This window comes from Coffea eugenioides, chromosome 9 (genome assembly GCF_003713205.1).
Source record: "Coffea eugenioides isolate CCC68of chromosome 9, Ceug_1.0, whole genome shotgun sequence".
Lineage (NCBI taxonomy): Eukaryota > Viridiplantae > Streptophyta > Magnoliopsida > Gentianales > Rubiaceae > Coffea > Coffea eugenioides.
This window is the reverse complement of record NC_040043.1, coordinates 3,600,457-3,625,224: the sequence shown is the minus strand read 5'-3', so window position 1 is coordinate 3,625,224 and position 24,768 is coordinate 3,600,457. Positions and strand designations below refer to the sequence as shown.

The 24,768-nt window shown below is 38.3% G+C and overlaps 4 protein-coding genes across 6 annotated transcripts; 3 read left to right on the top strand and 1 right to left on the bottom strand.

Moving 5' to 3' along the window:
- The first annotated feature begins 378 nt into the window (after positions 1 to 378).
- On the top strand, positions 379 to 9,224 carry LOC113783561. Of its 3 annotated transcripts, none has more exons than XM_027329730.1 (10): positions 379 to 463; positions 956 to 2,649; positions 2,780 to 3,140; positions 3,571 to 3,655; positions 3,827 to 3,883; positions 4,800 to 4,859; positions 4,975 to 5,196; positions 6,157 to 6,428; positions 6,565 to 7,804; positions 8,350 to 9,224. In XM_027329730.1, exons 2-10 carry the CDS (start codon positions 1,059 to 1,061, stop codon positions 8,785 to 8,787), a joined length of 4,326 nt encoding a protein of 1,441 aa, XP_027185531.1. In that variant the 5' UTR covers positions 379 to 463; positions 956 to 1,058; the 3' UTR covers positions 8,788 to 9,224. The 3 variants fall into 3 exon arrangements, with proteins under 3 accessions (XP_027185531.1, XP_027185529.1, XP_027185530.1); XM_027329728.1 differs by having other exon boundaries at positions 8,305 to 9,224; XM_027329729.1 differs by lacking the exon at positions 379 to 463 and having other exon boundaries at positions 928 to 2,649; positions 8,305 to 9,224.
- A 1,474-nt stretch (positions 9,225 to 10,698) lies between these two features.
- LOC113782679 (pentatricopeptide repeat-containing protein At1g11710, mitochondrial) lies at positions 10,699 to 13,921 on the top strand. Its single transcript, XM_027328560.1, has 2 exons — positions 10,699 to 10,827; positions 11,666 to 13,921. The coding sequence occupies exon 2, from the start codon at positions 11,696 to 11,698 to the stop codon at positions 13,661 to 13,663; it is 1,968 nt and encodes a 655-aa protein (XP_027184361.1). The 5' UTR covers positions 10,699 to 10,827; positions 11,666 to 11,695; the 3' UTR covers positions 13,664 to 13,921.
- A 690-nt stretch (positions 13,922 to 14,611) lies between these two features.
- Positions 14,612 to 16,114, top strand: LOC113783423 (ATP synthase gamma chain, chloroplastic). Its single transcript, XM_027329552.1, has one exon. It carries the CDS (start codon positions 14,765 to 14,767, stop codon positions 15,893 to 15,895), a length of 1,131 nt encoding a protein of 376 aa, XP_027185353.1. The 5' UTR covers positions 14,612 to 14,764; the 3' UTR covers positions 15,896 to 16,114.
- Positions 16,115 to 21,050: 4,936 nt separating this feature from the next.
- On the bottom strand, positions 21,051 to 23,128 carry LOC113782007. Its single transcript, XM_027327921.1, has 4 exons — positions 22,681 to 23,128; positions 21,679 to 22,086; positions 21,146 to 21,567; positions 21,051 to 21,068 (listed from the first exon to the last, which is right to left on the bottom strand). Exons 1-4 carry the CDS (start codon positions 23,126 to 23,128, stop codon positions 21,051 to 21,053), a joined length of 1,296 nt encoding a protein of 431 aa, XP_027183722.1.
- Between the last annotated feature and the right edge of the window lie 1,640 nt (positions 23,129 to 24,768).

Here is a 24,768-nt window from a genome sequence, read left to right as displayed (position 1 = left end):
ACATAAGATTATACTTTTAAAAGTGAGGAATGAAAAAAGTCATTTTGTAAAATATGAGGGACGTTTTGAATAATTTTTTCAAAAAAAATTCATGATTATTGATATATCAACACCCTAATAGGGATTAGAATAATAGCCGACTTCACATCATAGAACTGGGTCACTCACTCCGGGTCCAAAAGAGACGTCAAAGGTAGATAGCAAAGAGCCTTGGGTTGCAGGCAGCTATTTGGGTTGGGTTCTTTGAAGCTTGTTTCGTTTTTTCGGGTAGAGTTGGATCTTGTTGTTTGGGCCCCCAAAACAAGCAAAATCGCTGAGCTTTAGCGACGCTTCTACTTGAAAAACGCCTCCCAAAGTAAAACAGGGACACGACCCGACAACCCCTTCCGGTTCCGGGTGTAGTTTTCCTCCTCCATCAGTCCATCTCCATTTGGGTTTTCTTCAGACTCAGTTGCTTCTCCAGGTACTCCTTTCTTCGCCTTCTCTTATCTGATTGTAAATTTGCCTGTTTGTATTATCAAGCCTGGTTTTTTTAATCATCTTGGTTTGATTTTAATTATCGGGTTTAAATTCTGGTTATCTTTGGCCCTTCATGCAAGGTTGAAGAAAAAAGGGGTTGAAAAAGGGATTAAATAGCAAAATGTTTATAAAACTTGAGAACGAATTGGATTGTGATAAATTTTTTTGGCTTTGTTGAATAAGCTATGGTACAATTTCAGGATCAGTGGGGGGGAATTTTGGTGATCATGCATCTTTTGCATTGCCCTTCTTTTTTTATGCTGTAAAGTTGTGGTGCTCAGCTGAAAGCCAGAGAAGCAAAATGGAAGCTTTATTAGCATTGGAATTTTATTGGCTCATTTTTCTTCTGGTTGGAAGTTTTAGTTTTCATTAACTTTGGTTCATACAAAATACAAGCTCAACTGTCTACTGATTAGATTGGTTGTAAATTGCATAGGAGGCAAAGTGGATATCTCTGTGTGTGAAATTGTGCCCAAGTCGTGAACTTATGTTCAGGGTAGGTTGCATTTGAAATATGCCTTACTATTTAAGGTTGAATTATGCTACCACGGGAAGTTGAGGACCCCAATGGGCATGGTACAATTCCTGCCTGTGCCAGCGTAGACAAATGTGGTGAATATCCAATGGAACAAGAGGTCAATGAGAACAAGGGCGATACTGCAGATGGTGTTGGTAACAGAAATGAGGTTGAGGATGGATATGAAGATGAAGATGAGGAAGAGGATGTAGATTTCAATCCTTTATTAAAGGATTCTCCTTCTCAAGAAGCTTCTTCAAGCTTGAGCTCTGAAAATGAAGGTTTGGATGCTGATGTTACGGATATTAGGGAAAATGCTTCTGCATCTGTAGCAACTGATTCCACAGCAAAGCTTCCCAGTCCAGTGCAGGACTGTCCTGTGGGAGACACTGACCCAGGTGAAGAGGTTGTGACACAGACTGAAACTTCTACTGCAGGAGAATGTAAAAAAGGCTCCGAAATTGGGTCCCTGCATGAAAAGAGTGAAGGATCAGGCAGCCGGATGTTTGTTGATAGTGATTTGGTGGCTGGGGAGTTCAGCCCTGCTGTACATTCCGGGAAGCCTGTAATAAATATGGACGATGAGGATGCAATTTGCATGCGCACAAGAGCTCGATACTCACTTGCTAGCTTTACACTTGATGAATTGGAGACTTTTCTTCAAGAAACAGATGATGATGATGACCTTCAAAATGTTGATGATGAAGAAGAGTACAGGAAATTTCTTGCTGCTGTTCTACTTGGTGGGGATGGGGACCCTCAAAGTGCACAAGAGAATGACAATGTTGATGATGAAGATGAAGAAAATGATGCAGACTTCGAGCTTGAAATTGAAGAGGCACTTGAGAGTGACATTGATGAGGATGCAAGGGATGGGATTCAAGAAGAGGTTTATGATGTTGCTGGTCGCCGACCCAAGACTAGGCAAAATAGACGCAAGAAAGCTTCTGTTGAAGGCAACAAGAAGCTTTTGGGGCAGTCGAAGAGGCCATTACGCCCGCTCTTACCAAGTGCACCTCTAGCACAACGGCTGCCTTTTGCAACTCTGGATGGGAAAAGCTTCATAATGAACCATGCTGCAGATTTTCCTCCTTCAACAACTGATGGATCTATAAATGGATTTTCTCCACATCAGATTGGGCAATTGCATTGTCTGATCCATGAACACATGCAGCTTCTTGTTCAGGTATTTTCCATTTGTGTACTTGAGCCTTCTCGACGGCACATAGCTGCCAAAGTTCAGGAATTGATTAAAGAGATGCTTCATGTACGTGATCATGTGTTAGCATGGAGAAGATTACCATATCCTAGTTTCTGCTTCTTTCCTCCTCACATTCATCCATCAGTGCCAAATGAAGCACCCAGAATTTCCCCAGTGCCATGCATTGATGAATCTTCTTCTGTTGTTGACGTTTGGAGAAGCTGTCCTTCAGGGAATAACATGGTACCGCCTGATATCATCTCTGCTTCAAAAGGAAGACGTGAGTCTCTTCGTGATGGCCATGGTCCTGAGGGTTCCTTCTGGATGCCATACATAAATGGTTCAGTATTGTCTGTAATGGATGTAGCTCCACTCAGATTAGTTGGGAACTTTGTGGATGATGTTTCTGCTGGTATGTTATTCAAGACAAAACTATCAGCTATATCTTTTCACATTATGCATGTTTAGTCATGGAGGCATGATGCTTCCTCGTATATTTGGAACATTCTGGTTTATCTGTTATTGATCTTTAACTCATACAGTGGTGCAGGAATATCATAGACGCCAAGTGGGACTTACGTGTGATACTCGCTCAGAAAGGGAACCGTTATTCCCTTTAAGCTGTTTCCCTGCTTCTGAACCATGTGATCAAATTTTGAGAGGTGCTGATTCTCCAACTTTGAGTGTGGCACATTTGTCACCTAAAAGTGATCGAACACCTAAGAAGACAATGGCATCTGCCCTAGTTGAAAGGGCCAAAAAGCAATCAGTTGCTCTAGTTCCAAAGGAGATTGCTGAGATAGCTCAGAGATTTTATCCCTTGTTTAATCCTGCCCTTTACCCTCATAAGCCACCCCCTGCCCCTCTTGCAAACCGTGTACTTTTCACCGAGGCAGAGGATGAGTGAGTTGTATGCTTTTCATTACTTTTGCTAATTTATCATGTTAATTTTTTATATGTTGGAATGCTTTAAAGTTCATGTCATTGGCTATGACTCATAGTTCAATTTCCATTTGTCATTTTTTGGTTTCTTTTTTTAATCATTCAGCTAGAAATGCCTTTTGCCTACTATTGACTTGTAACATACCGCATTGTTTCCCAATGCTTTCCTGTTTTCAATTGTCTTTGTGAAGATAAGGTTATTGAAAGTCAACCATGGTTAACTATAGTACGTGGTTTTGTTAGAATTTAGCATTTGATCAAGTTCTAAAGTTAGAGTATTATTGTTATTTGCTGATTATCTGCATTTTCATACTCATGCAATTTTGCTTCTGTTATCTTCTGCAACTGAAAAGCGTTAGAACTTTATTTTCTTGTAATATCTCAAATGCAGATTATTAGCATTGGGGTTAATGGAATATAATACAGACTGGAAAGCAATTCAGCAGCGCTTTCTTCCTTGCAAATCTAAGCATCAGGTGATTTATTTTTGGACAAGGCAGTGGCAAGAATACGTTATGCCTTTTTTCCCCCACCAAACAGAACAATTATCCCTCTCTGTGAAATGGCATCACATCTTGGTTCTGATTGTTGCATTGTCTCGTTAAAGTAGTTGTGTTTAAGTGGTAATTCTATTAAATCTTTGACAGATTTTTGTAAGGCAGAAGAATCGTTCGTCCTCTAAAGCACCTGAAAATCCAATAAAGGTATGTTTACACTTGTTTGGTTCACAACTTGAAGCTCTATTCGACTAATCTGCTGCTGCTGTGGTCCATCTTCATTGATTATAATATTACTAGAGTATTCTTAAACAAGTGGTAGAATTAAGTTCTGGTTCATTTCTTCTTTTTTGCTGTAAATAAACCTCTGGCTCAGGAGTTGGATCTAGTTACTTAATGCTTCCAGGAAATGTCTGTTGTAAGCACCGCTTTTCCTCCTCCAACAACTACCCTTTGAAAAAGAGAAAAAGAAAATCATAGTTATTGAACAAATCTAAGGGCATCAGGATCATAAAATTGTCTCCAACATACCAAACAGTGCAGGATAGATGTTATAGCACGGAGAGGAACTTTAATATCATCATCATTTAGATCTTGCAATGATTTATTTAACATTATGAAAAAAAAAAGAAAAAAAGAATCCCTCTTCAAATAACTTCCTCGGCATGGCACACTCCTATTAAGACGAAACCTTCTTAGTTGGTCTTGTTTCTGGTTAATTTGGGTCCAATATAAGCAAGCCATTACAGCCAATGATATGTTCAAAGAAAATTTCTATTTTCTAAAATGGAGATGTAAAAATTCTCCAAGAATTCCTTCCAGTCAAGATATAAATAAGATAATTGACATCTGTGTATATGCAAGAGCATTTTACATAAGGCGCTTTCCATCAGATTAAAGAAAACCTTAAAATAATAAAGCATCTTTAGATACTCCAGTGTTTATTTGATAAGTTCATCAACTTGAGTTCATCTATATCAAGAAAATCGTAGTTTGCCTGTTAGCAAATTGATAAGCCATCATCTTGGTTAAGCTGGATTTCGTTATCTTATTGGAATTTTGGTGCTGAGAATTTGTACTTAGTATGCTTCATGATGAAATTCCAAATTTTGGGATTATGTAGGCAGTTCGAAGGATGAAAAATTCTCCCTTGACAGCTGACGAAATAGCACGCATAGAAGAGGTAACTATGTAATAGCTGAATATAATTCATAGGCATCCTTTCTATTTATTGATTATGTAGGGGCTGACATATTTAAACTGATTGGATGTCTATTGACTAATGATACTATGTATAGGGGTTGAAGATATTTAAACTTGATTGGATGTCCATATGGAAGTTTTTTGTTCCTTATAGAGATCCATCCTTGCTACCTCGGCAATGGCGTATTGCTAATGGAACTCAAAAGTCATATAAATGTGACGCAACTAAAAATGCAAAGCGGCAGCTATATGAAAGAAACAGGAGAGCAAGCAAACCTGCAGCTTTGCCCAACTGGCAGACTTCACCAGAGAAAGAGGTAAGCTTTCATCTTTCAAATGGTATGTGTTGCACACTTACTATGCACCCCCCCCTCCTTCTTTCCTTTTCAAAAGAACCCATTAACAGGTGAATAATTGCTACATAAACAATATATTCTATATCAGTGCCTTATCGCTTTCAGCTAATTTTACTATTTTTATTTTTGTTTCAATTATCTTGGCTTGTGTTAAATATATAATGCCTAATCAGGTACACGTGAAAATTTAAAAAAGGATAAACAAAGGAGGGAATTGATTTTTTTTTTTTGGGGTTCAATTTTGTTGTGTTGTTCAGTGGTGTATGTCAATGTCAAATGTGTGCTTGCATAACCATGTTTGCATAACTTCTATGAGCTCTCGTTAGAAGCAAACCCACTGCAATAAGGTTTTTGCAGATTTGGAGCCTGGGAAGGGGCAGATTGTCCCATTCTTTGATTGTAATTGGAGAGATGACCCCACGCTGCAAGCCTATGCGAAGTGGTAGTGCAAGCTAATCTTGGCCCTTGTGCTTTTCCTTCCCTATAAGGTCTTATCTTTTAGTTTAGCAGGATTTCAATGGCATTGTGTCCCTCCCCCCCCAACCCACCCACCCACAACAAACAAACAAAAAAAAAGAAAAGAAAAACCTTTTCTCTCCTTAAAAGCCCAAAAATACAGGAAAATGAAGAAAAAAAATTGAGAGCATTAAGCCTGGTGGAGAGACATTTTGTTATTATATCTCATGAATGATAATTAGTTTGCTTGTTTGCAAACTTTGTGCATAGAGACTGAGTTGCAGTTCTTTGGCTTGAGTGAAATTTGTTGATTAGCATCTTGGGTATCATATTGTTTTAGATTTTAATAACTGGCCTTGGCTTTTTGTCTCTCTCTTGACTTGTGGCTTTGGGATTACCAGACACAACCAAAGAGCTCTTTTGATTAACTATGTGTCTCTACTTATTTGAATTCATAATTTACAGGATAATAGCACGGATAAAGTTTGTGTAGACAAAAATAATGTACGTAATCAGATGGACAGAGAAGAGGAATCTTATGTTCATGAGGCATTTTTGGCAGATTGGGGACCAGGTACCTCCAATCTTGCTTCCAGTTTTCCCAACTCACAGCAGCAGGAGAAGTCCCCTCTGCAACCACCATTGCAGGAGGGCTCCCAAGTCAGTGAACAACTGCATAGGAGTGGGTCAGAAGGTGCCCAAGCCCCTATCTTCAATGAATTTCCAGCCGCTGTAAGGTACTTCAGGCGTCTGCACCATTATCATTTCATATCTTTCATTAGTTTTTCTGAAATCAATTTGACAATGTAATTCACACTGTTATCTTGGACATTCATTTAAATGCTCAGCTAATGCTTTTGATTTAACTTTAAGGTCATCTAGCTCTCAAGTATGTGGCAGACCCTATCGTGCACGTAGAGTTAATAATGCCCGTCTAGTGAAATTAGCTCCAGACCTGCCTCCTGTAAATCTTCCACCCTCTGTCCGTGTGATGTCACAGTCTGCTTTTAAGAGCTATCAGGGTGGAGCAACTGTGCAGCCTTCAAGTGCCAATTCTTCTGTTATAGGTCCTGGAGCAGAAGCTGGAGTTGGGAAAGTGGTTAAGCATACTGCAAATTCAGGAGTTTGTAATTCAGCAAAAGCAGGACAAATTACAATAAGCCCTGTGAACGCCAACACTAGTAATCGGCAGCCTCGAGATTCTCTAATCATCAGGAATAAGGATGCTTCTGAAGAAAGAGATGAGTCTGATCTTCAGATGCATCCTTTACTGTTTCAGGCCCCTGAAAACAGTCATTTTCCATATTATCCATTGCACTCTAGTGCAAGTGCTTCTAGTTCTTTTAACTTCTTTGCAGGAAGTCCACCCCAATTAAATCTGAGTCTCTTCCACAATCCACGCCATGCAAACAGTGCTGTTAATTTCCTTGCAAAGTCATTGAAGCCGAGTGAATCAGGTTCATCTTGTCGGGTTGATTTTCATCCACTTCTTCAAAGATCTGAGGATGTGAATTCCAGCTCAGTGGCTGCATGTTCCACAGCTCAATTTTCAGCAAATTTAGAGACATCTGAGGGAAGATGTGCTCAGGTTCAAAGTCCATTAGGTGGCACACCTAGTATGTGTCGTGCGCATAATAGTTCCGCTGCCTCTGCAGTGAGCCCCGGTCAAAAGATTAATGAACTTGACTTGGACATATGCCTCAGTTCCACATCCAGACAGCACAAGGCACTAGGAAGTGAAGATGTAAATGAATGTGGTACTGCTGTATCAGTAGCAAATGCCAAGGATTTTAGAAACCTAGGATCTCCAATGCCAAAGGATTCTTTGAAACAGTCCAGCCAATATATGCCTGTGGCTTATGCTCCAGACAAAATTGGCAGTAAGTTGGATTCGGGTGTCCATGCGGTGGTTGTAGCTAGTGATGAAGGAAACAGGAGCAGTGCTGATAATACTGAGGACCAATCTCTTCCAGAAATTGTAATGGAGCAGGAGGAGTTAAGTGACTCTGAGGATGAAGTTGGAGAGAATGTGGAGTTTGAATGTGAAGAGATGGCAGATTCAGAAGCAGAGGAGGGATCTGATTCTGACCAGATGGTTGACATGCAAAATGAGGTATTGCTCCAATGCCTTTTTGCGTTTTCAACTGCCTGAATTCTTGTTCCCTGGCAAGATACACTATGATGCTTTATGTCTTTTTTTTTTTTTGTGGTAATTAATTGGGTTTGTTAATGCTGCTTTGCTGATTAGGTTGCACAAATCTGCATGGTATTTTCTTTATCATGTCATTCATGTGACAGAAAGAACTGTATGGCTTTCAAGTTTATTGTCAAACTTAAAAAGAATAAGCCACTCAACAGTTTCATGGCAAACTTCTGTAACTGTTAGTGTATGACGAAGCTGGGATTTATACCTTTTCATTTGGACCTATATAAAGTGTAAAATATCTGATTATGGACATTGGCTTGTCAGAGGGTAGATTTATTTTTAGTTTTCGTTGTTTAATAGTGCTGTTTACCAAGTTCTGATTGATTGAACTTGTTTAATGTGAGATTTGATTTCATTCTTTCTATAAATTGCTTGTTTCTTATTGATTACTTCTAACTTTTGATTAGGATGTGGAGAAGGCAGATGCTGATGCCGATTCTAATGATCAACAGGACGATCCAATTAGGTGTGATGATTCAGAAGGCAATGCTTTTCAAACCGTAGAAGGCTGCCAGATGGGCAAGAAAATTGATCATTCCTCCAGCTCTTTATCTTTAAATTTAAACTCCTGTCCTCCAGGCTCTCCTTTAATGAAGAAGCCCAACAATGGAAGTCTAAAGGGCAGTAATACAGCTCCAGACGAGAAGGTTCATTCTGGTGCCAGAGCAGCTACTGAAAACATTCCATCAAATGATGACAATGTAGCGTCTCAGAAGCAAGTCGTGGAGCTTGGATCACAATCAAATCTGAATTCTGGCATCACTTCATCGAAAAAACCTAGAAAACGTGCATGTGGTGCGGATTTGCGCTTACGGAGGGGCACACCAAAAAGAAGAAATACAAGCTTGAAAACTGATACGAACTCAGCAAAGTCCAAGCAAGACAGCTAGGGTTAATTCGGCTAGGTATGGATAGCTCTTCAATTTTTTCAAACGTTCGAGTTTGTTAGGCTTATTCTACTCGTCTTGGAGGTGGTGCTATGCCAAATTTCAACACCTTGAGTTGTAAATAAAAGGTGAAGTTTTGTCTGTAGATTGGTGGATCTCAAGAGGTAAGAGTGGGGGATTCTTGTATTTGCACAAATCCCCCACAAGGCCTCCTGAATTTTGGTTTTAATGGCATCAAAGAAAGAGAGATAATCAGATTGAAGTTTCTTTAATCTCTGAGAACAGTCAGAGTTGGTGAACGGCTATACAAAACTCGCATAATTAATGCCAAATGCATTTAGATTTGTGAATCCATTTTTGTTCTTTGTTGATCCAAGGGACTCTTTATCTCTATGCCTTCCTTATATGGGGGGAAGGGGGAAGGAGAGGGCACAGAAAAACTGAACAGGAAAGAGTCGAAAACTCTTCCAATCTTCTACTAGCTCTAAATTCTAAAGTTAGCAGGGATATTAGTCAGATTACTATGAGTTTTTTTTTTTTTTTTTTGGTTCGACTCTTAAACTCTCTTCTTTTTTTCCCTTTTCTCTTGTAAATGTTGGAATCTCCCATTAGACAAAAATAAATAAATACGTAAGTAAATAAATAAAATAAAAGCATTAAGACCTTCAAGACTTTTATTTAACTAATCCGGATTGATAATGGAGCTGGGTAAAAGTTTCCGGGTTAATCCTTGTGCAACAGGAAAATTGTTGTCTGCCTCACGCTCGGTTACTTGCAAGTAAAAGTAAGTGAAAAGAAAAATTGGGTGCATTATAACTTTAGGGTATTTCATCAACTTTTTTGATAGTTTTAACATCAGTTAGATTAAAAATTAGCTAATTCTTTGCATTTTCTTCATCGTACTTTTTGTATTTCAAGCCAAAAGAACAAAGAGCTAATAATCCATTATTTTCCAGTAAAAGATTTGAAAACAACAGCATTATTCTTCTAAAAATGTGATTTTACTCCCTAGAGTTTAATGAAAATTATAACAATGCATTAAACACAATTTGAAAATGTAGATTGGTTTGTCAATTAACCTATTCATTATTAGCACAAAAAACTAGCTTCAATACACATATGGATAAGTCTGAGTCCAAATACTATAAATGCGAATCCAAACTTGTTTTAAATTTTTAACCACTTCGAAATTGTATATCAACCTTTTCTTTTATTTTCTTTTCTTTTTTTTTTCTTTTTCAAATCTAGCCTAGCCTAGCCCGCTTTAATGAATCCACTCAAGCTCAAGTAAAACTTGACTAGCTCACCATGTGAATTTTTCATAATCTACACTTATTATGTCAATTGGAAAAATAAACAAAATATATGACCTTGTTTAATCTTTGATTTGATAAACTTCCTATTTGGATTGCTATTTTTTTTCTAAAATTTTTGTATAAAAATATATTATAATGATTTGATGTATGTGAAATAAAAAAGTGATTGAGAAATATATCTACAGAAAAATGTAAAAATTTTTTGGTAGAACAAAACTGTTTCTGGATTGCTGAGTTTTTCATAAACTAATTTTTCAAATACACATAAAATTTTTTAATAGTATTTTAAAAGGTACTCTAAAAAGTAGTCTAAATTTTTTTTAATGTTTAAAAAATATCCCAAAATATATTCTAAAGACTCGTTTGCTCTTAAATATTCCAAAATATTTTCTAAAAATATCTCAAAATATACTATAAAAACTCTATTACAGTAAAATTTTTCAAAAACACTCCAAAAAATAGCTAATCCAAAAGGGATAGAATCTGGATCACCTTTTTTAAGTCCAAATAGCCCTGGTTTGTTTTTACGACCCGTAACCTGTTGTTTTTTTTGGGAAAACAGGTAGTAAATAAAATCTTGAAAATGTGCCCCCGCTGCTGCTTCTCCTCTGCCTTTTAGAACAAGACAGTCACATTTTCCTATTTACGTTGCCGCCAGCGACTCCTCTTCTCTGTGCTCTCCATAGTCCCCGAAGAACCATAAAGGGAACCCCCTGGAACTAATCCGGTGAGTCCCCATTCCCAAGTTCAGGATTGAATTTGTTTGAGTTTTCTGTTTCTCTTCTTGGCGGTTGTTATAGTTCTACCACTTGTTTGATAGAGTGTTTGACAGAGAATGTTTGCCCTTTTTTTTCTCTGTTAATTTGTTTAAGTTTAATTGCAGATATGGGTTTTTATTGTTTTAATAATTAGGTTAGATTGTTGCAAGATGGATTTCTGGGTGTACAATTTCTCAGCAGCCCATGAACTAAAATTGTAGAAAGAAACTCTTTTTTTTTTTTTTGGGGACATGATACGCTTGGTCTTCATGTTTTTTTTTTTTATTATACTGGATACTGCGAGTATCACAATCCAAATAGACTACTTTCGTTCTTCTAATTGCAAACACATTTTGTGGCTGTTTTAACTGTTTCTCAGGCATCAATTACGCATCTATGTATTGTCTGTGATAACCTATTTTCCATTGAATTGAAAGCTGAGATTCACTTAAAACATTTTCTTGAAAACATGTTTTCTTGGCCTGGACCATTATACGTTCAACTAGTGAGGGCTCCATGGTTAATTCAGTTGAAGCAGATTAAATTGCGAATTCTTGCTGTCACTTAGCTGCTGGCTCACTGACTATTTCTGTCGAAACACCTGCTTATAGTTGAGATAGTGGCCTGAAGACTGTTAACTCAGCTGCTGAAATTCCACTTTGACTATCTTCACCTCTATGTTCTGATTGCTCTATATGCACTTTTTAGTTTGTTCTTCACGGATATGGTCAACTTTTGTCTGCTTATATTCATTTTCTTCAAATAAATTTGTTTGGCAACCTTTTGTTTGTTTTTGGTATGAAGCAGGCTATGCTATGAAGTGGCTTTGTCCGTTCTATGTTTTTAGGCTTGTTTTCACCAAAAAGACAATGTCTTTTTATCAGAGGCTTTCATTTGGCTAAACAGTTTGCCAACCCAAGTGCTGAAGATATTATTTTTAAGGCAATTTGTGTGAACTTAAGGCAAAAGAAATGGAATTTACTGGACAAAATGTTGCCAAGCCTAACAAGTTCTGTTGTTTCTCGTGTCTTCCACGAGTTTCAAAGATCCCCACCGGTAGTTTTAGAGTTCTACAACAGGATTGGAGGGTACAAATTTATATTGGATTCTTCAAGTTGTTGTGGTATAGTCATTCATGTCATGGTGAACTGCAGAAAGTATGATGATGCACTGTTTTTGATGAAAGAATTGATGATGGCTAGGGGATGCTCGCCCTTAACTGTTCTGGAGATATTGCTTAACAGCTATGACTCGGTTTTTTCAAGTAGTGCAGTTTTTGAAGCACTTGTGGGGGTGTGTACTCAAATTGGCTCAACCAAGGGTGCTTATGAGGTCATCAATAAATTGAGAGTGGAGGGCTTTTGGCTTTCTATTCATGCATGGAATAACTTTTTAAGTCATCTGCTGAAATTAGATAAGGTAGCTCAGTTTTGGATGGTATACAAGGAAATCATTTCATATGGGTATTATGAGAATGTGAATACTTTTAACTTGATTATATATGCTTTTTGCAAGGAAAGTAAATTCTTTGAAGCCATCTCAGTTTTCTATAAGATGTTGAAAAATGGGATTATGCCAACTGTTGTTGCTCTCAACATGCTTATTGATGGTGCTTGTGGTATGGGTGACCTCAATGTGGCATTGAAGCTTATCAGAAAGATAGGAACCATGTCAAAGGGTTGTGTGACCCCTGATTCAGTTACTTATAATACTCTCATCAATGGATTTTGTAAGTTGGGGAGTGTGGAAAGAGCAGAGGACTTTCTTGATGAAATGCTCAAGATGGGTATCAAGCCCAATGTAAGAACTTATGCAACACTGGTTAATGGATATTGTAGAAATGGGTGTTTGGAGGAGGCATTCAGGTTGTGCAATGTTATGGTTGAAAAGGGTTTGATGCCTAATGCAGTTGTTTATAATTCAGTTATTCATTGGCTGTACATGGAAGGGGATGTGAATGGAGCTTCAGTATTATTGTCTGACATGATCAAGAGGAATATATGCCCAGACAAATTTACCTATTCCATTCTTGCAAATGGACTCTGTATGAATGGCCATATGAGTGAAGCTGTTAAGTATTATAAGTGGATATTAGAAATGAAGCTTGTTGAAGATGTTTGTCCTGCCAATATACTTATCAATTATCTTTGCAGAACTAAAAATGTATCAGGGGCTAAGCAACTTTTGTGCAATATGTTTGTCCGTGGACTAATTCCAGACCTGGTCACTTATGGTTCATTGATTGACTGGTATTGCAAGGAAGGAAACATGGAAAATGCCTTGAGAATTTATGATGATATGGTAAAGGTGGAGAAAAATCCCAATTTGGTGATCTATAATTCTATATTAGATGGTTTTTGCAAAGACCAATCTGTAAATGCAGGGAAACTATTGCTAGATGCACTAAAACAAGAAGATTATTTTGATATTGTAACATTTAACACTTTGTTGAATGGATATTGCATTAGCGGCAATATGGATAATGCATTTCAGTTACTTGTGGGTATGAAGAAGGTTGGAATTTCTTTCAACAGAGTCACTTACAATATATTGATCAACTTCTTGTGTAAGTTTGGGTTGATTGAGCAGGCAAAGGAACTTGTGGATATGATGCTTGCTCGGGGCATAAATCCTGATTCTGTTACATATACGACTCTTATTATGAGCGGGATCAAGAACTGTGAAGCTGAGGAAGTTGTTGAATTACATGACTACATGGTGCTTAAAGGAGTAATTCCTGATAGTCACGCATACCAAGCCATTGTTCATCCACTCACAGCAGGGGTATATTCAGATTTCACTTGACTTTTTACTGGACATATTGTTGTATATGCATCTCATGAAGTTGAAAAGGCATGTTCCTTTTTTCTCAGTTTGGTAGAACATGCATTGTGTACTAGACTTCTTTAAGCCATGACTTAGAGGCATGCTGTATCTGTGTCTTAAATGGCTGGGAATATTGCACATTCTGTTCCTACCTATGCTACAGAATTTCTCATGTACTAAATGTTTTTGGCTGGGCGCACCTGAAGGTTAAAGGTTCTTTTCGACTTGCTTAAATTAGCTTTCTGATTGAGGTGAGTTTCGGGATCCTTTTCTCCGTTATGTTTCCACTTGAATTTTAAGTGTTTAACATGTAGAAAGTATAATCTCTTTATCCTCAGAAACGGTCTTTTTGTGGGTGGGTGGGAAGAGAAACATTTTTGCCTGCTGAAATTAGGAACTTGCAGCTGCTGAAATTAGGATGCAAATTGAAGAGGTACAAACTTCTGAATGAACTGAATGTTGTTACCTCACAATTGGTGGGATGGATGGTGCTTATATATTGTATCAATCAAAGTGAAACCCAATTTCTATTCGAAACCGATAAAGAAAGAAGGGAAGAAAGAAAGCAAAAATAAGTTAAAAGCCGAGTTTGCTGAAGCAGACGCTTCTTGAAGAATCACACACGCATTGCCGCATATTCCTGCAGTACGAAACGGTGGACCCAATCAATCACTAGAGGACATCTTCCTCACAAACCATGCAATCCAGAATCTAATCAAAATTTTAATGGAGTTTAAGGTGCCAAATCCCACTACGAAAACAAAATTTAGCTCCCAACCGTAATCTCCAACGGTCAAAATCCTTATCCCAAAGCCTCATCCAATTAAGCACCCTCCACCTCTCATTTCCCTCCTGCCCTTAACACCAGGAGAAATCTACCTCAAGAAACCAACAACAGCGACAACAACAACAACAACAACAACAACGCAATAGAGATAAGACATCATTGCACAGAAACTCTTAAAACAAACCAACCCCACACCTCATATCTTCTTCTCTTCCCCTCCCTCTGATCCTCCTCTTCTCCTCCATTGCCACCGGTTTTTGTAGAGCTCCAAAGAGGGGCTGAAGCCTGAAACCATGTCTTGCTCAAATTTAACCATGTGGGTTTCCTCAAAAACTTCTCTTTCTGATTCAACTGCGCTTTCTTTTCGCTCTTCAATCACCCCTGTTCAGCTCCCTAGCAACAACTCAACCACTGCCAACCCCTCAAGGCCATCATCAGTAACTCCAATTCATTGTGGACTTCGCGAGCTTCGTGATCGTATTGGTACTGTGAAGAACACACAGAAAATCACGGAGGCCATGAAGCTTGTGGCTGCTGCTAAAGTGAGAAGAGCTCAAGAAGCTGTGGTCAATGCCAGGCCATTTTCAGAATCTCTAGTCGAAGTTCTTTACAACATTAATGAGCAGCTCCAAACTGACGACATTGATGTTCCTCTCACCAAAGTTAGGCCTGTTAAGAAGGTTGGTCTTGTAGTCGTTACCGGTGATCGTGGACTTTGTGGTGGTTTTAACAATGCAATTATTAAAAAGGCGGAGGCTAGGATAGCAGAATTGAAGGGACTTGGCCTTGATTACACTATAATCAGTGTGGGGAAAAAGGGTAACGCATATTTTATCCGCAGGCCTTATATTCCGGTAGACAGATTTCTTGATGGTACTTCTCTTCCCACTGCTAAAGAAGCTCAAGCAATTGCAGATGATGTCTTCTCCCTTTTCATAAGTGAAGAGGTGGATAAGGTAGAGCTTTTGTACACTAAGTTCGTTTCATTAGTGAAGGCCGAACCAGTGATTCACACTCTGCTTCCGTTGTCTCCAAAAGGAGAGATCTGTGACATAAATGGGAACTGTGTTGATGCAGCCGAGGATGAGTTCTTCAGATTGACAACCAAAGAAGGCAAATTGACAGTGGAAAGAGACATTATGAGGACTAAAACAGCAGAGTTTTCGGCGATCTTGCAATTTGAGCAGGACCCTGTTCAGATCCTTGATGCCTTACTCCCTCTTTACTTAAATAGTCAAATTTTGAGGTCATTGCAGGAGTCACTGGCTAGTGAGCTTGCTGCTAGGATGACTGCAATGAGCAATGCGACTGACAATGCTAGTGAATTGAAGAAATCCCTGTCTATAGCCTACAACAGAGAGCGTCAGGCCAAGATTACAGGAGAGATATTGGAAATTGTTGCTGGAGCCAATGCTTTGACTTGAGCATTCTAATTGTCTCCCATGATTGTGCTTCACTATAGGTATTTTTGTTGAAAATTCCATTTTCATCAAACTATGCTTATTTAAGAACTGTAAAGTAGAGTAGACAGTTTCGTGTTGTAACTTCCAACCACATACAAACTTCATGCAATATGAGAACCACAATGTATTTTGGAGACATGAGAGTGTTTCTGCATCTTTGAAACTTTTATTTTTGAGTCATCTTGTGTAATACCTCTTATATTAATTCAGAAAGTTTCAGCTCAACATATTTTCTTGATCGCTAGGACATTTTAAATTGTTTTCATAAATCTACTGCTACAGAAACAGCAGAATTACTTGACACTGCACCGGGCATTTTTTTTCTTCATCTGATGGTTAGTTTACTTCGTGGCATGAGATCTCAGTTTATATGTAAAACATTCACCAAATGAAATTCATTTTTATGTCCAGTAGCTTGATCATTTTTCTGGGACCTATATCTACAAAAGATGTCATTATGATTACACAATAGTTCATCTCAAGTCAGCTTGAAAGCTAATTATTCAGATAATCTAAACTCATATGCTCTTGGCTGCTATGAGGTAGTCTTAGATAATTTGCTCTGTACTTTACTTCTTCCTAGCTTAACTTTGGAAAATGCAGAGTACAACTGTTGGAAAAATGGCCCTTTTCCTAGTATGTGAAGAAAATCAAGTATCTTCAATTTCTGCCATTCCTTCTGGAAGCTCCCATGCCACCATGAGACTGGACCATTTTTGGGGTGTAGCCTTTATGTATGTTACCTCCCAGGCTGCTGGCTGAAATAACTTGCAGCAACATCTCGATACTGCTACTATCAACTGATTTGCTCTGCCAATTTCTCGAGGACATATGAGCCTTCTTCTTACTTTGGTTTCATTAGCATCAAACCAAACTATAGACATTATTATTAGAGATCCCAGTAGCTACAGAGTTAAATAGCAAATATGCTAAACGAATGAACTTTTCATGACTAGTCGCATTGTGCCGCTTGCATAATTAGCTTTTAATGAGCTGTTGATGGTGACATGGAGCTCATTAAGACATCTCAAACTAGCTTCAAATGCAAATACCATGGGCAACAAACTAATGAATATCCACAATACAAGTTGTAAACGAAACATCGGCTTGTAGCTGAAAAAAGGACACAAAGGAGGAAATATCTGGGACAGACAGCAAGATATTTCTCCTCAACTTCTAGTTCAGACTTTAGCAGACTAAGATAATTTTGTAGTCTGGAGATGAAAGAGCCAGAAAAGCTTTAGGTCTATAGCAGTTTTGTCCAAGAAACAAATCAAATCCTTTAAAAGATTATCCAGCCACTGATACTGGGCTTCCAGGAGCTATGAAAATGTCCACCTGTGGAGCTGTTGATAGAGTGAGGAAAAAGGCAGGATTAGGCATAGTAGTCAGAGATAACAGTAGGAAGCCAACAGCGACAAGGGCGATTCCTTTGACTTTCAGTGGAGATAGGATCTTAACTGAAGCTTTAGCAATTCGTGCAGGACTGCTATATGCAATGGAGAAACAGTGGGCTTCTTTAGAGATCCAATCTGAGTGTAAAGCCTTGATAGATAGACTGAATGAAGATGCTGAAGATGAATCCCAGCTAGCAGTAATCATCAGAGATATAAAGCAACTTCAAGCATCCTTTTGGAAGTGTAAATTCTCATTAGTTAGTCAGCAGGAAGATAGAGTTAGTTTTAAGCTTGCAAAATTTGCAACCAAACTGATACATGATGTTAAGTGGGAAAGAACCTTCCCCCTGTGGCTCAAAAGGAGCATCACAGTTCTGATGGAGCAGTTGCTCCCTTTTGTATACTGTTGTAAAGGCATTAACTATTAATAGAAAAGTAAGCGACATTTTGACAAAAAAAAAAAAACTGATACTGGTCTTCCTTTATATTAATGAGCTTATCCTGTACAAACATAACTGGAGTGTTTGAGGGCTGAGAGTCATGTCCTGTATTAAGGAAACTCAAAGTCAATTAAACCCTCTACTTTGCTCCATTGTCCTATTAGTGATTCGATGCTTGCCAGGCCTGGGAAAATCAGAACGAGAAGAAATTGCTATTTGATGATCCATTTAAATTACCCTAAGTAAGACACTTACACACCTTAGGCATTTCCACATTGCACTAGTAAAAATAAAACAAGCAAAATATCAAACCTCTCCAACATAGACATCGTTCTTCATTTGATTTAAAACCCGTCACCCACAAGAGAAACAAAATTTCAACAAAACTGAGTTCCGCACAAATTACTCCTATAATCAATCCACTATAAACATAGGTGATAACTGCCAATGAACAACCCATATTCAAAAAAGAAAGAAGAAAGACAGTACTTTTTTTTAATTAATTTTTGAGTTTCTACATCATACATATGGTATTTTTTTTAGTATAATGATTACTGTAATTTCAGCCTTGCTACTACAATCACAACCGGTAATGGATAAAAAAATGAACAAAAGAAATTAGAGATCCCAACACAAGTTTTCCGACTACAACTCGGAAAATATCGGCGTGACAGCGATGAGTTTCTTCGTGAGAAGGCAAACAAGGAATCGCCTCCATGTCGGAAATAGATGGCCGCAAGGTCAATTCAGAGGTGGGTTTGAGTTTGTAGAGTGAAATCTGGGTAAAATTCAAATTTTCTTTTGCTTTGAATTTGGCGGTGATTTTGGAATTCCTGAATTGGGCTAATGCTCCGGGCTTCAAGTAGTATCTGCAGAATGTGGATGGCTGTGATCTGATGCTGCTGCAGATTCGGATTCTGGATTTCATTTTTCAGCAAACAGATGAGTAGCTTACAGGTTATGAGAGAGAGAGAGAGAGAGAGAGGAATCGAGAAACCCTAGAATGAAGCATAAGAAGGAGGAGGCGGGGAAGAAGGGTTTTTTAAATACAAAGGGCGGATAGGCGGGAAAAATGGGATGATGAGATTTTGTTGGCGACTCTGCTTCCTCCCTCCTTATGAAGTCATGTAAATGGGCTTTTGGCTTCAAAGGCACCATGCTTGCCTTTTGGCTTCAAAGGCACTATGCTTTTCCTTTAAATTCTATTTTTTTTTTGGGGCAAGGTAACACTAAATTCTTGAAAAGTTCACCACCTAATTTGATTACAAAAGTGGGGTTAGATGTATAATAATTAGTTATAATTTAAATTATATGATTAAAAGTACCAAAAGAATACAATTAAAAGTGTCACTCTACAAACTATGTAAAGTTTAAAGAGACTTTTGAGTAAGTTATACTAGTACCTTGCATATGCAACTTCTAGATCTAATCTCGCTTTTTCTGTGAACATATTTTTTAGGGCAAAAAATTGCGGTGGTTCTCCAACTTTAAATTTTACACACTTTTAATCCTCCAACTAATAATTACGCGAATGTAATTCTCGAATTAAAAAAAGTGTATATTTCTAGTCCATCCGTCCAATTTTGCTGTTAAGATGGACGGGAGAGACATCACGGACTACTCTCATAATATTTGTTAGGGGCAATCTTGTCAACACAGCAGAGGGACTTGCCTTAAAAATCTCCTTCTTCTCCATTTTCACTCCATCTGAAGCTTGTAGGAGTGGTACTAGTAGATTTTTGGTCTCAATTGAGCAAAAATCAGGAGATTGAACACTCCAACTCTCCCTATGTGCCCCTACGGTAAATCGATAAAGATGGTGACTTCGTGGACATCTCGAAATCCTGGCAGGAGGTATGCAGTATAAGCAGATGGGGGTTGCGAGTGTTGGGATTGGATCGACGGGAAAATGTGTCGTCACTCAATTGAGGTGATACCCGATCTTCTAAGAAAGGTGAATGCAACTGAGCAACCAAAGGATGAATTGCAAATTGTACTGACCAAATTGGAGTCAAAAGCTGCAAAGTTGAAGGTGAAAGTGAAGGACATGGAACACGACTTGGCGAGACAAAAGCATATTAGGAAGTGGCTTGTAAGACTACTGGTACTCTCTTGGGTTTTAATCTTATTAATGGTGGTTTGGCCTCGAGATGAAAGATGGACTTCTGGAATGCTGCAAATTGAAGAAGCTCTACGAAAATTGTATCTATCAAGATGCTGATGGAGTAATCTGATTTTAAGATAATGTAAAAATTGTGTTGTAATCTTGCCACACTGTATTGGCCTTTTGTAGTGTTAGCTAGGCTAACGAATATGCAGTTGAATTGTACTCTATGCTTTTGGAAGAATGGAAGTAATAGAATGAAGTTTGATCTAAACTGGTGTAGCTGTGAAATTGTAATGGCAGGTTGGCAGCCACACATGAAGACGACATTCATTTAACAATTAGTAGACAAAACAGAATAAAACAATGGGTACCATCCAACATAGCTTTACAAGAGAAAATAGTGGGTACCATCCAACAAAAATTGTACCATCCAATTGACATTGAATGAGTGCTAAAAATAATAGTAGAAACCAGAATAAAACAAAACAAAACAAAATGCCCTGTTATATGCATTTACAAGTGGATACCATCCAACATAGCAGTCAAAACAATAGTCAAGCTTGACCATTTAACAATTAGTAGACAAAAAACTAATCCACTTATACAGAAAAAGCTAAGCAGTTGGACAAAACCATTACTTGGTTAAAAGCTGTCTATTACAAAAGACAAAAGACGTTTCCCAGTCAAAAAAGATCCAATAATAAAGTACTGCTAGGTTTGCAAAACAGTGGGTGTTGTTGTATTAAGCTGCTGTCTATCCTTTTGTACCTCCAGTTCCCCTTCATCTACCAGCTCTTCCTCTGCCCCTGCCACTCCATTTTCCCTTCCAATTCCCAATAGTGAAGGGAGGTAGGGAGGTTGCCTGCCAAAATATGTGTAGTTTAGATTGATAAATCCTTTATCAATATCTGTTAAAGGCTGGTTTGTTGAATTTTTCTGCTTCTGCCTCTTATGAGGTAGTTTCTGTGTTAAAGGAATGCTACAAGAGGCCTGCTGTTCTTGAAGATTAGCGCCATGCTGGAATGATGATTGGTGGTCTTGCTGATCCACTTGTTGTTGATGTGTCTCTTCTGATGCTCATGTTGGTGTTCAAATTCAAATCCCGAACGTTGATGCTCATATGCCTCGTCAACTTGAGGAGATCATCGCTGCACATTTCTTTTTTTCTTCTTTTACTGGTCCTTTCTAACCTGTCAATGGCAGCAAATAGCAAAAAGTAAGATTTTAATCTACCATTTCATATATACCACAATTTCTATACACTTACAGTCTGCCTTTTAGATGGCCTCGTAGAAGACTTTGGACTTTTAGAATTTTCTGCACCCTGTGGAGTATGTACACCAATATCAGTATCCTCTTCTACTTGATTAGATTGAGTAGACCCTTCTTTGCAGCATGTAGCTGTATTGTGACCTACCTTTCCACACTTTCTACAATGTATAACAATTCTCCTTCTCAGTTTTCTACCATGATTTTTTCCTTTTGTGATGTCTCTCTTTCGAGCCTTTCTTGGCCTCTCAGGTTGAGCAACAGTGAGTGGTGGGTCCAATATAGACATGATGGATGGGGGCCATAAAATTTCACCACTAATTGGTTCGAAGATATTACAATATATCTTCAAAAATAGATCTGCATTGTAGCAACCTTCAACTTCGTTATAAGAATTTCCATTATTCCTATGAATTGCTGCTATTGCATGACAGCAAGGAATTTCACTTACGGCCCACAATTTGCACGTGCAATGCCTTTTTTTTAGGTCTACATCATATTGGTTTCATTTAGGGCTCTTCACTTGATAACCAACAGCAGCATTCCAAATAGGATTCCAGTGAGTTGAACGCTTCACCCTCTCATCAACAATTTTGGTGGGCAATGGTCCAATAGGACCTTTACATTTCTCCATGGCTGCCTTTCTTTGTTGAATCCTATCCATAATATATTCTCTGATAGTCTCCAGTAGTGAAATTATAGGATGATCTCTGAATTCAAGGATATGAGCATTGAAAGATTCACAAAGGTTATTGACTAGTATATCACATTTGGTATGAGTTGGAAAAAATGTCTTGCACCAATGCCGAGGATGAGGTGCCTTTTTCACCCAGCTATGTGCTTCCTTGTCATACGTCTCCAGGTTTGACATTGCCTCATTGAAGTGCTCAGATGTAGTACAATATGCAATATTCCAAAATCCCTCTTTCGACGCGTCTCCTGAATGTTTTTTCTTAAAATTTTTATATAAATGCTGCACACAATATCGGTGCTTACAGTTTTGGAAGCACCTAAGCTAATGTTCTGTCCAGTCCCTGCAATATAAATAAAAAAGTAAACACCTAACTTGATGATAGAAACCAGATTACAATGATATAGTGACTAGTATATCATTGAAAGATATACTAGTATATCACATTTGGTATGAATTGGAAAAAATGTCTTGCACCAATGCCGAGGATGAGGTGCCTTTTTCACCCAGCTATGTGCTTCCTTGTCATACATCTCAAGGTTTGACATTGCCTCATTGAAGTGCTTAGATGTAGTACAATATGCAATATTCCAAAATCTCTCTTTCGACGCTTCTCCTGAATGTTTTTTCTTAAAATTTCTATATAAATGCTGCACACAATATCGGTGCTCACAGTTTTGGAAGCACCTAAACTAATGTTCTGTCCAGTCCTTGCAATATAAATAGAAAAGTAAACACCTAACTTGACGATAGAAACCAGATTACAATGATATAATGCATAACCTTTTGTTGGTCAGAGATAAAAGTGTAGTGGTATTGGTTTTCTATTTCGAAATCCTCACTCAACAACTTCAGAAACCATTTCCATTGTTCTGTGGCTTCTTTCTCCACAACTGCCCATGCAATTGGCCAATAACCATTGTTAGGGTCCACTCCAAGAGCAGTAAGTAATTGTCCTGGATAAGTGCCTTTTAGATGGCATCCATCTAAGCCTATAATAGGCCTACAACCATCCTTAAAGCCTTGCTTAAGTGGCCTAAGGCAGCAGTATAGTCGCATGAATCTTGGATTACTTGTAGGCAGTCTGAATGGGGTAAACATGACCTCCATAATACTTCCCTCACGTGTCTTCTTTATCTCATTGCAATATTCCCAAATTTTCTTGTATTGTACCTCTGCAGACCCCTTAATAAGCTGTATAGTCTTGGCTCTTGTTTTTCTAGCCACCCATTTAGAAATCTCAACCTCATAATTCTCATAAACAGTTTGCCTAAACTCCCTAACGGGCATTTTTGTGTTAGACTTGATTATCTCCATATATCTATTGGATAGCCACGTTGTGACGACTCCACCTCCCCCTAAGGCGTACCCCAGGGTTTAGCGGACCGCCTGCCCAACTCTCGTCAGGACTCACTCACGCGTAATTCGAGAAAGATACCGCGTCCATAGAGAAGAAATGAAACAACAATCTCAAACTTTACATATACATTGATGTTCAAATCTAGCTACAAATTTATATATGCCCAAAACGTTAAATTATTTATAACCAAACTAAAATCAACCCTAGACGGGTGTTGGCGTGAGTACAATATCAAAATAAAAAAAAACTAGACTACGCTAGTCTGTACAAGTCTCACGTCTCGCTCGTACCCCATGTAAGGAAAATAAATGGCGTGAAATGAGCTAAAAGCCCAGTGAGGTTCCAAATAGCAAGTTGACCATTATTGAAAAGTACAAATATCACGTAGCAAAATAGCGAGCATAACAAGTTCATGAAAGTGAGCAATAACACTTCAAATAGCAAATGTCAAAATGAGCGAGTGAAAACTCTTTTTGTTTTCCATAGGGATGTAATCGAGCCGAGTCAAGCTCGAGTAATGCTATACTCAAGCTCGACTCGACTCATATATCCCTAGGCTCGAGCTCGACTCGAGCTCGATCGAGTCAAAAAAATTGATACTCGAAACTTGACTCGATGTACTCGCTCTAAGCTTGAAATTCGACTCGATAAGGCTCGACCCTTAGTCAAGTCTTATCAAACCGAGTCTAATCAAGTTTTTTGACTCGACTCGACCAAAAAATTGAGGCATTTTTTAGACATTTTTTCTTTTTAGGTATTTTTATAATTATGTTATTACTTTTTTACCCTTATAAAATTTTATTATAAAGAAGAGTATATTGTAAATTTCGTATAACCTATACCCATAATAGTCATTTTATAATTATAATACATATATATTATTTAAATTATAAATATATTATATAAATAGCTCGTCTCGACAAGCTACTCGACAAGTCTCGAGCCAAAAATTTGAGACTCGAACTCGACTCGAACTCCAATCGAGCTACTCGAAACTCGACTCGAACTCGGTCAACCCGAGTTCGAGCCAAGCCGTTGACCAAGCTACTCGCGAGTAGCTCGGCTCGCGTACATCCATAGTTTTCCAAAACAACAATAACACTTTGAATAACAATCAATGTATAAGGATACAGATGACTCTCAGGAGCCGAATTCCCATTTCTTCACCAGAACTTGATCAAGTATTAGTTGACACTCCGTCAACTTTCAAGTAAATTAACTAGTCCAATAGTACACCACTTAACTCCAATCTCCGTCCACCAACCAAATCCATTATCGGGCCCGAACTCTACGATAAACACTGGTGATAATACTTGAGTATACCGATTAGTCGAAAAGATAACATTCCACTGGACATCACTAACTACCCATGGTTCGTTATCTAATCGACCAAACCCTTGCCGGCTCGACTCGATTAACTAGTTAGTGGGGTTTAGGTTTTCAAGAATTCGATGAGATAACATCTCCAATCGACTGAATCAAAATAAAAATACGGAGACGGGAATGAGAGGCACCTCCTACTCGGATTGAGTGTAGTACATACTGCCGCTCCACACTTACAACTCAAGTA

Bases quoted from the DNA above. Each gene is read 5' to 3' on its own strand.
- LOC113783561 (XM_027329728.1), top strand. From the start codon at position 1,059: ATGCTACCACGGGAAGTTGAGGACCCCAATGGGCATGGTACAATTCCT. The intron at 2,650-2,779 runs GTATGTTATTCA...TAACTCATACAG, and splicing joins TGTGGATGATGTTTCTGCTG to TGGTGCAGGAATATCATAGA. The intron at 3,884-4,799 runs GTATGTTTACAC...GGGATTATGTAG, and splicing joins CACCTGAAAATCCAATAAAG to GCAGTTCGAAGGATGAAAAA.
- LOC113782679 (XM_027328560.1), top strand. From the start codon at position 11,696: ATGTTTTTAGGCTTGTTTTCACCAAAAAGACAATGTCTTTTTATCAGA.
- LOC113783423 (XM_027329552.1), top strand. From the start codon at position 14,765: ATGTCTTGCTCAAATTTAACCATGTGGGTTTCCTCAAAAACTTCTCTT.
- LOC113782007 (XM_027327921.1), bottom strand. From the start codon at position 23,128: ATGCCCGTTAGGGAGTTTAGGCAAACTGTTTATGAGAATTATGAGGTT. The intron at 22,087-22,680 runs GTGAGGATTTCG...AAAAACATTCAG, and splicing joins ATGGTTTCTGAAGTTGTTGA to GAGACGCGTCGAAAGAGGGA. The intron at 21,568-21,678 runs GTTATCAAGTGA...GTCATGCAATAG, and splicing joins TATTTGGAATGCTGCTGTTG to CAGCAATTCATAGGAATAAT.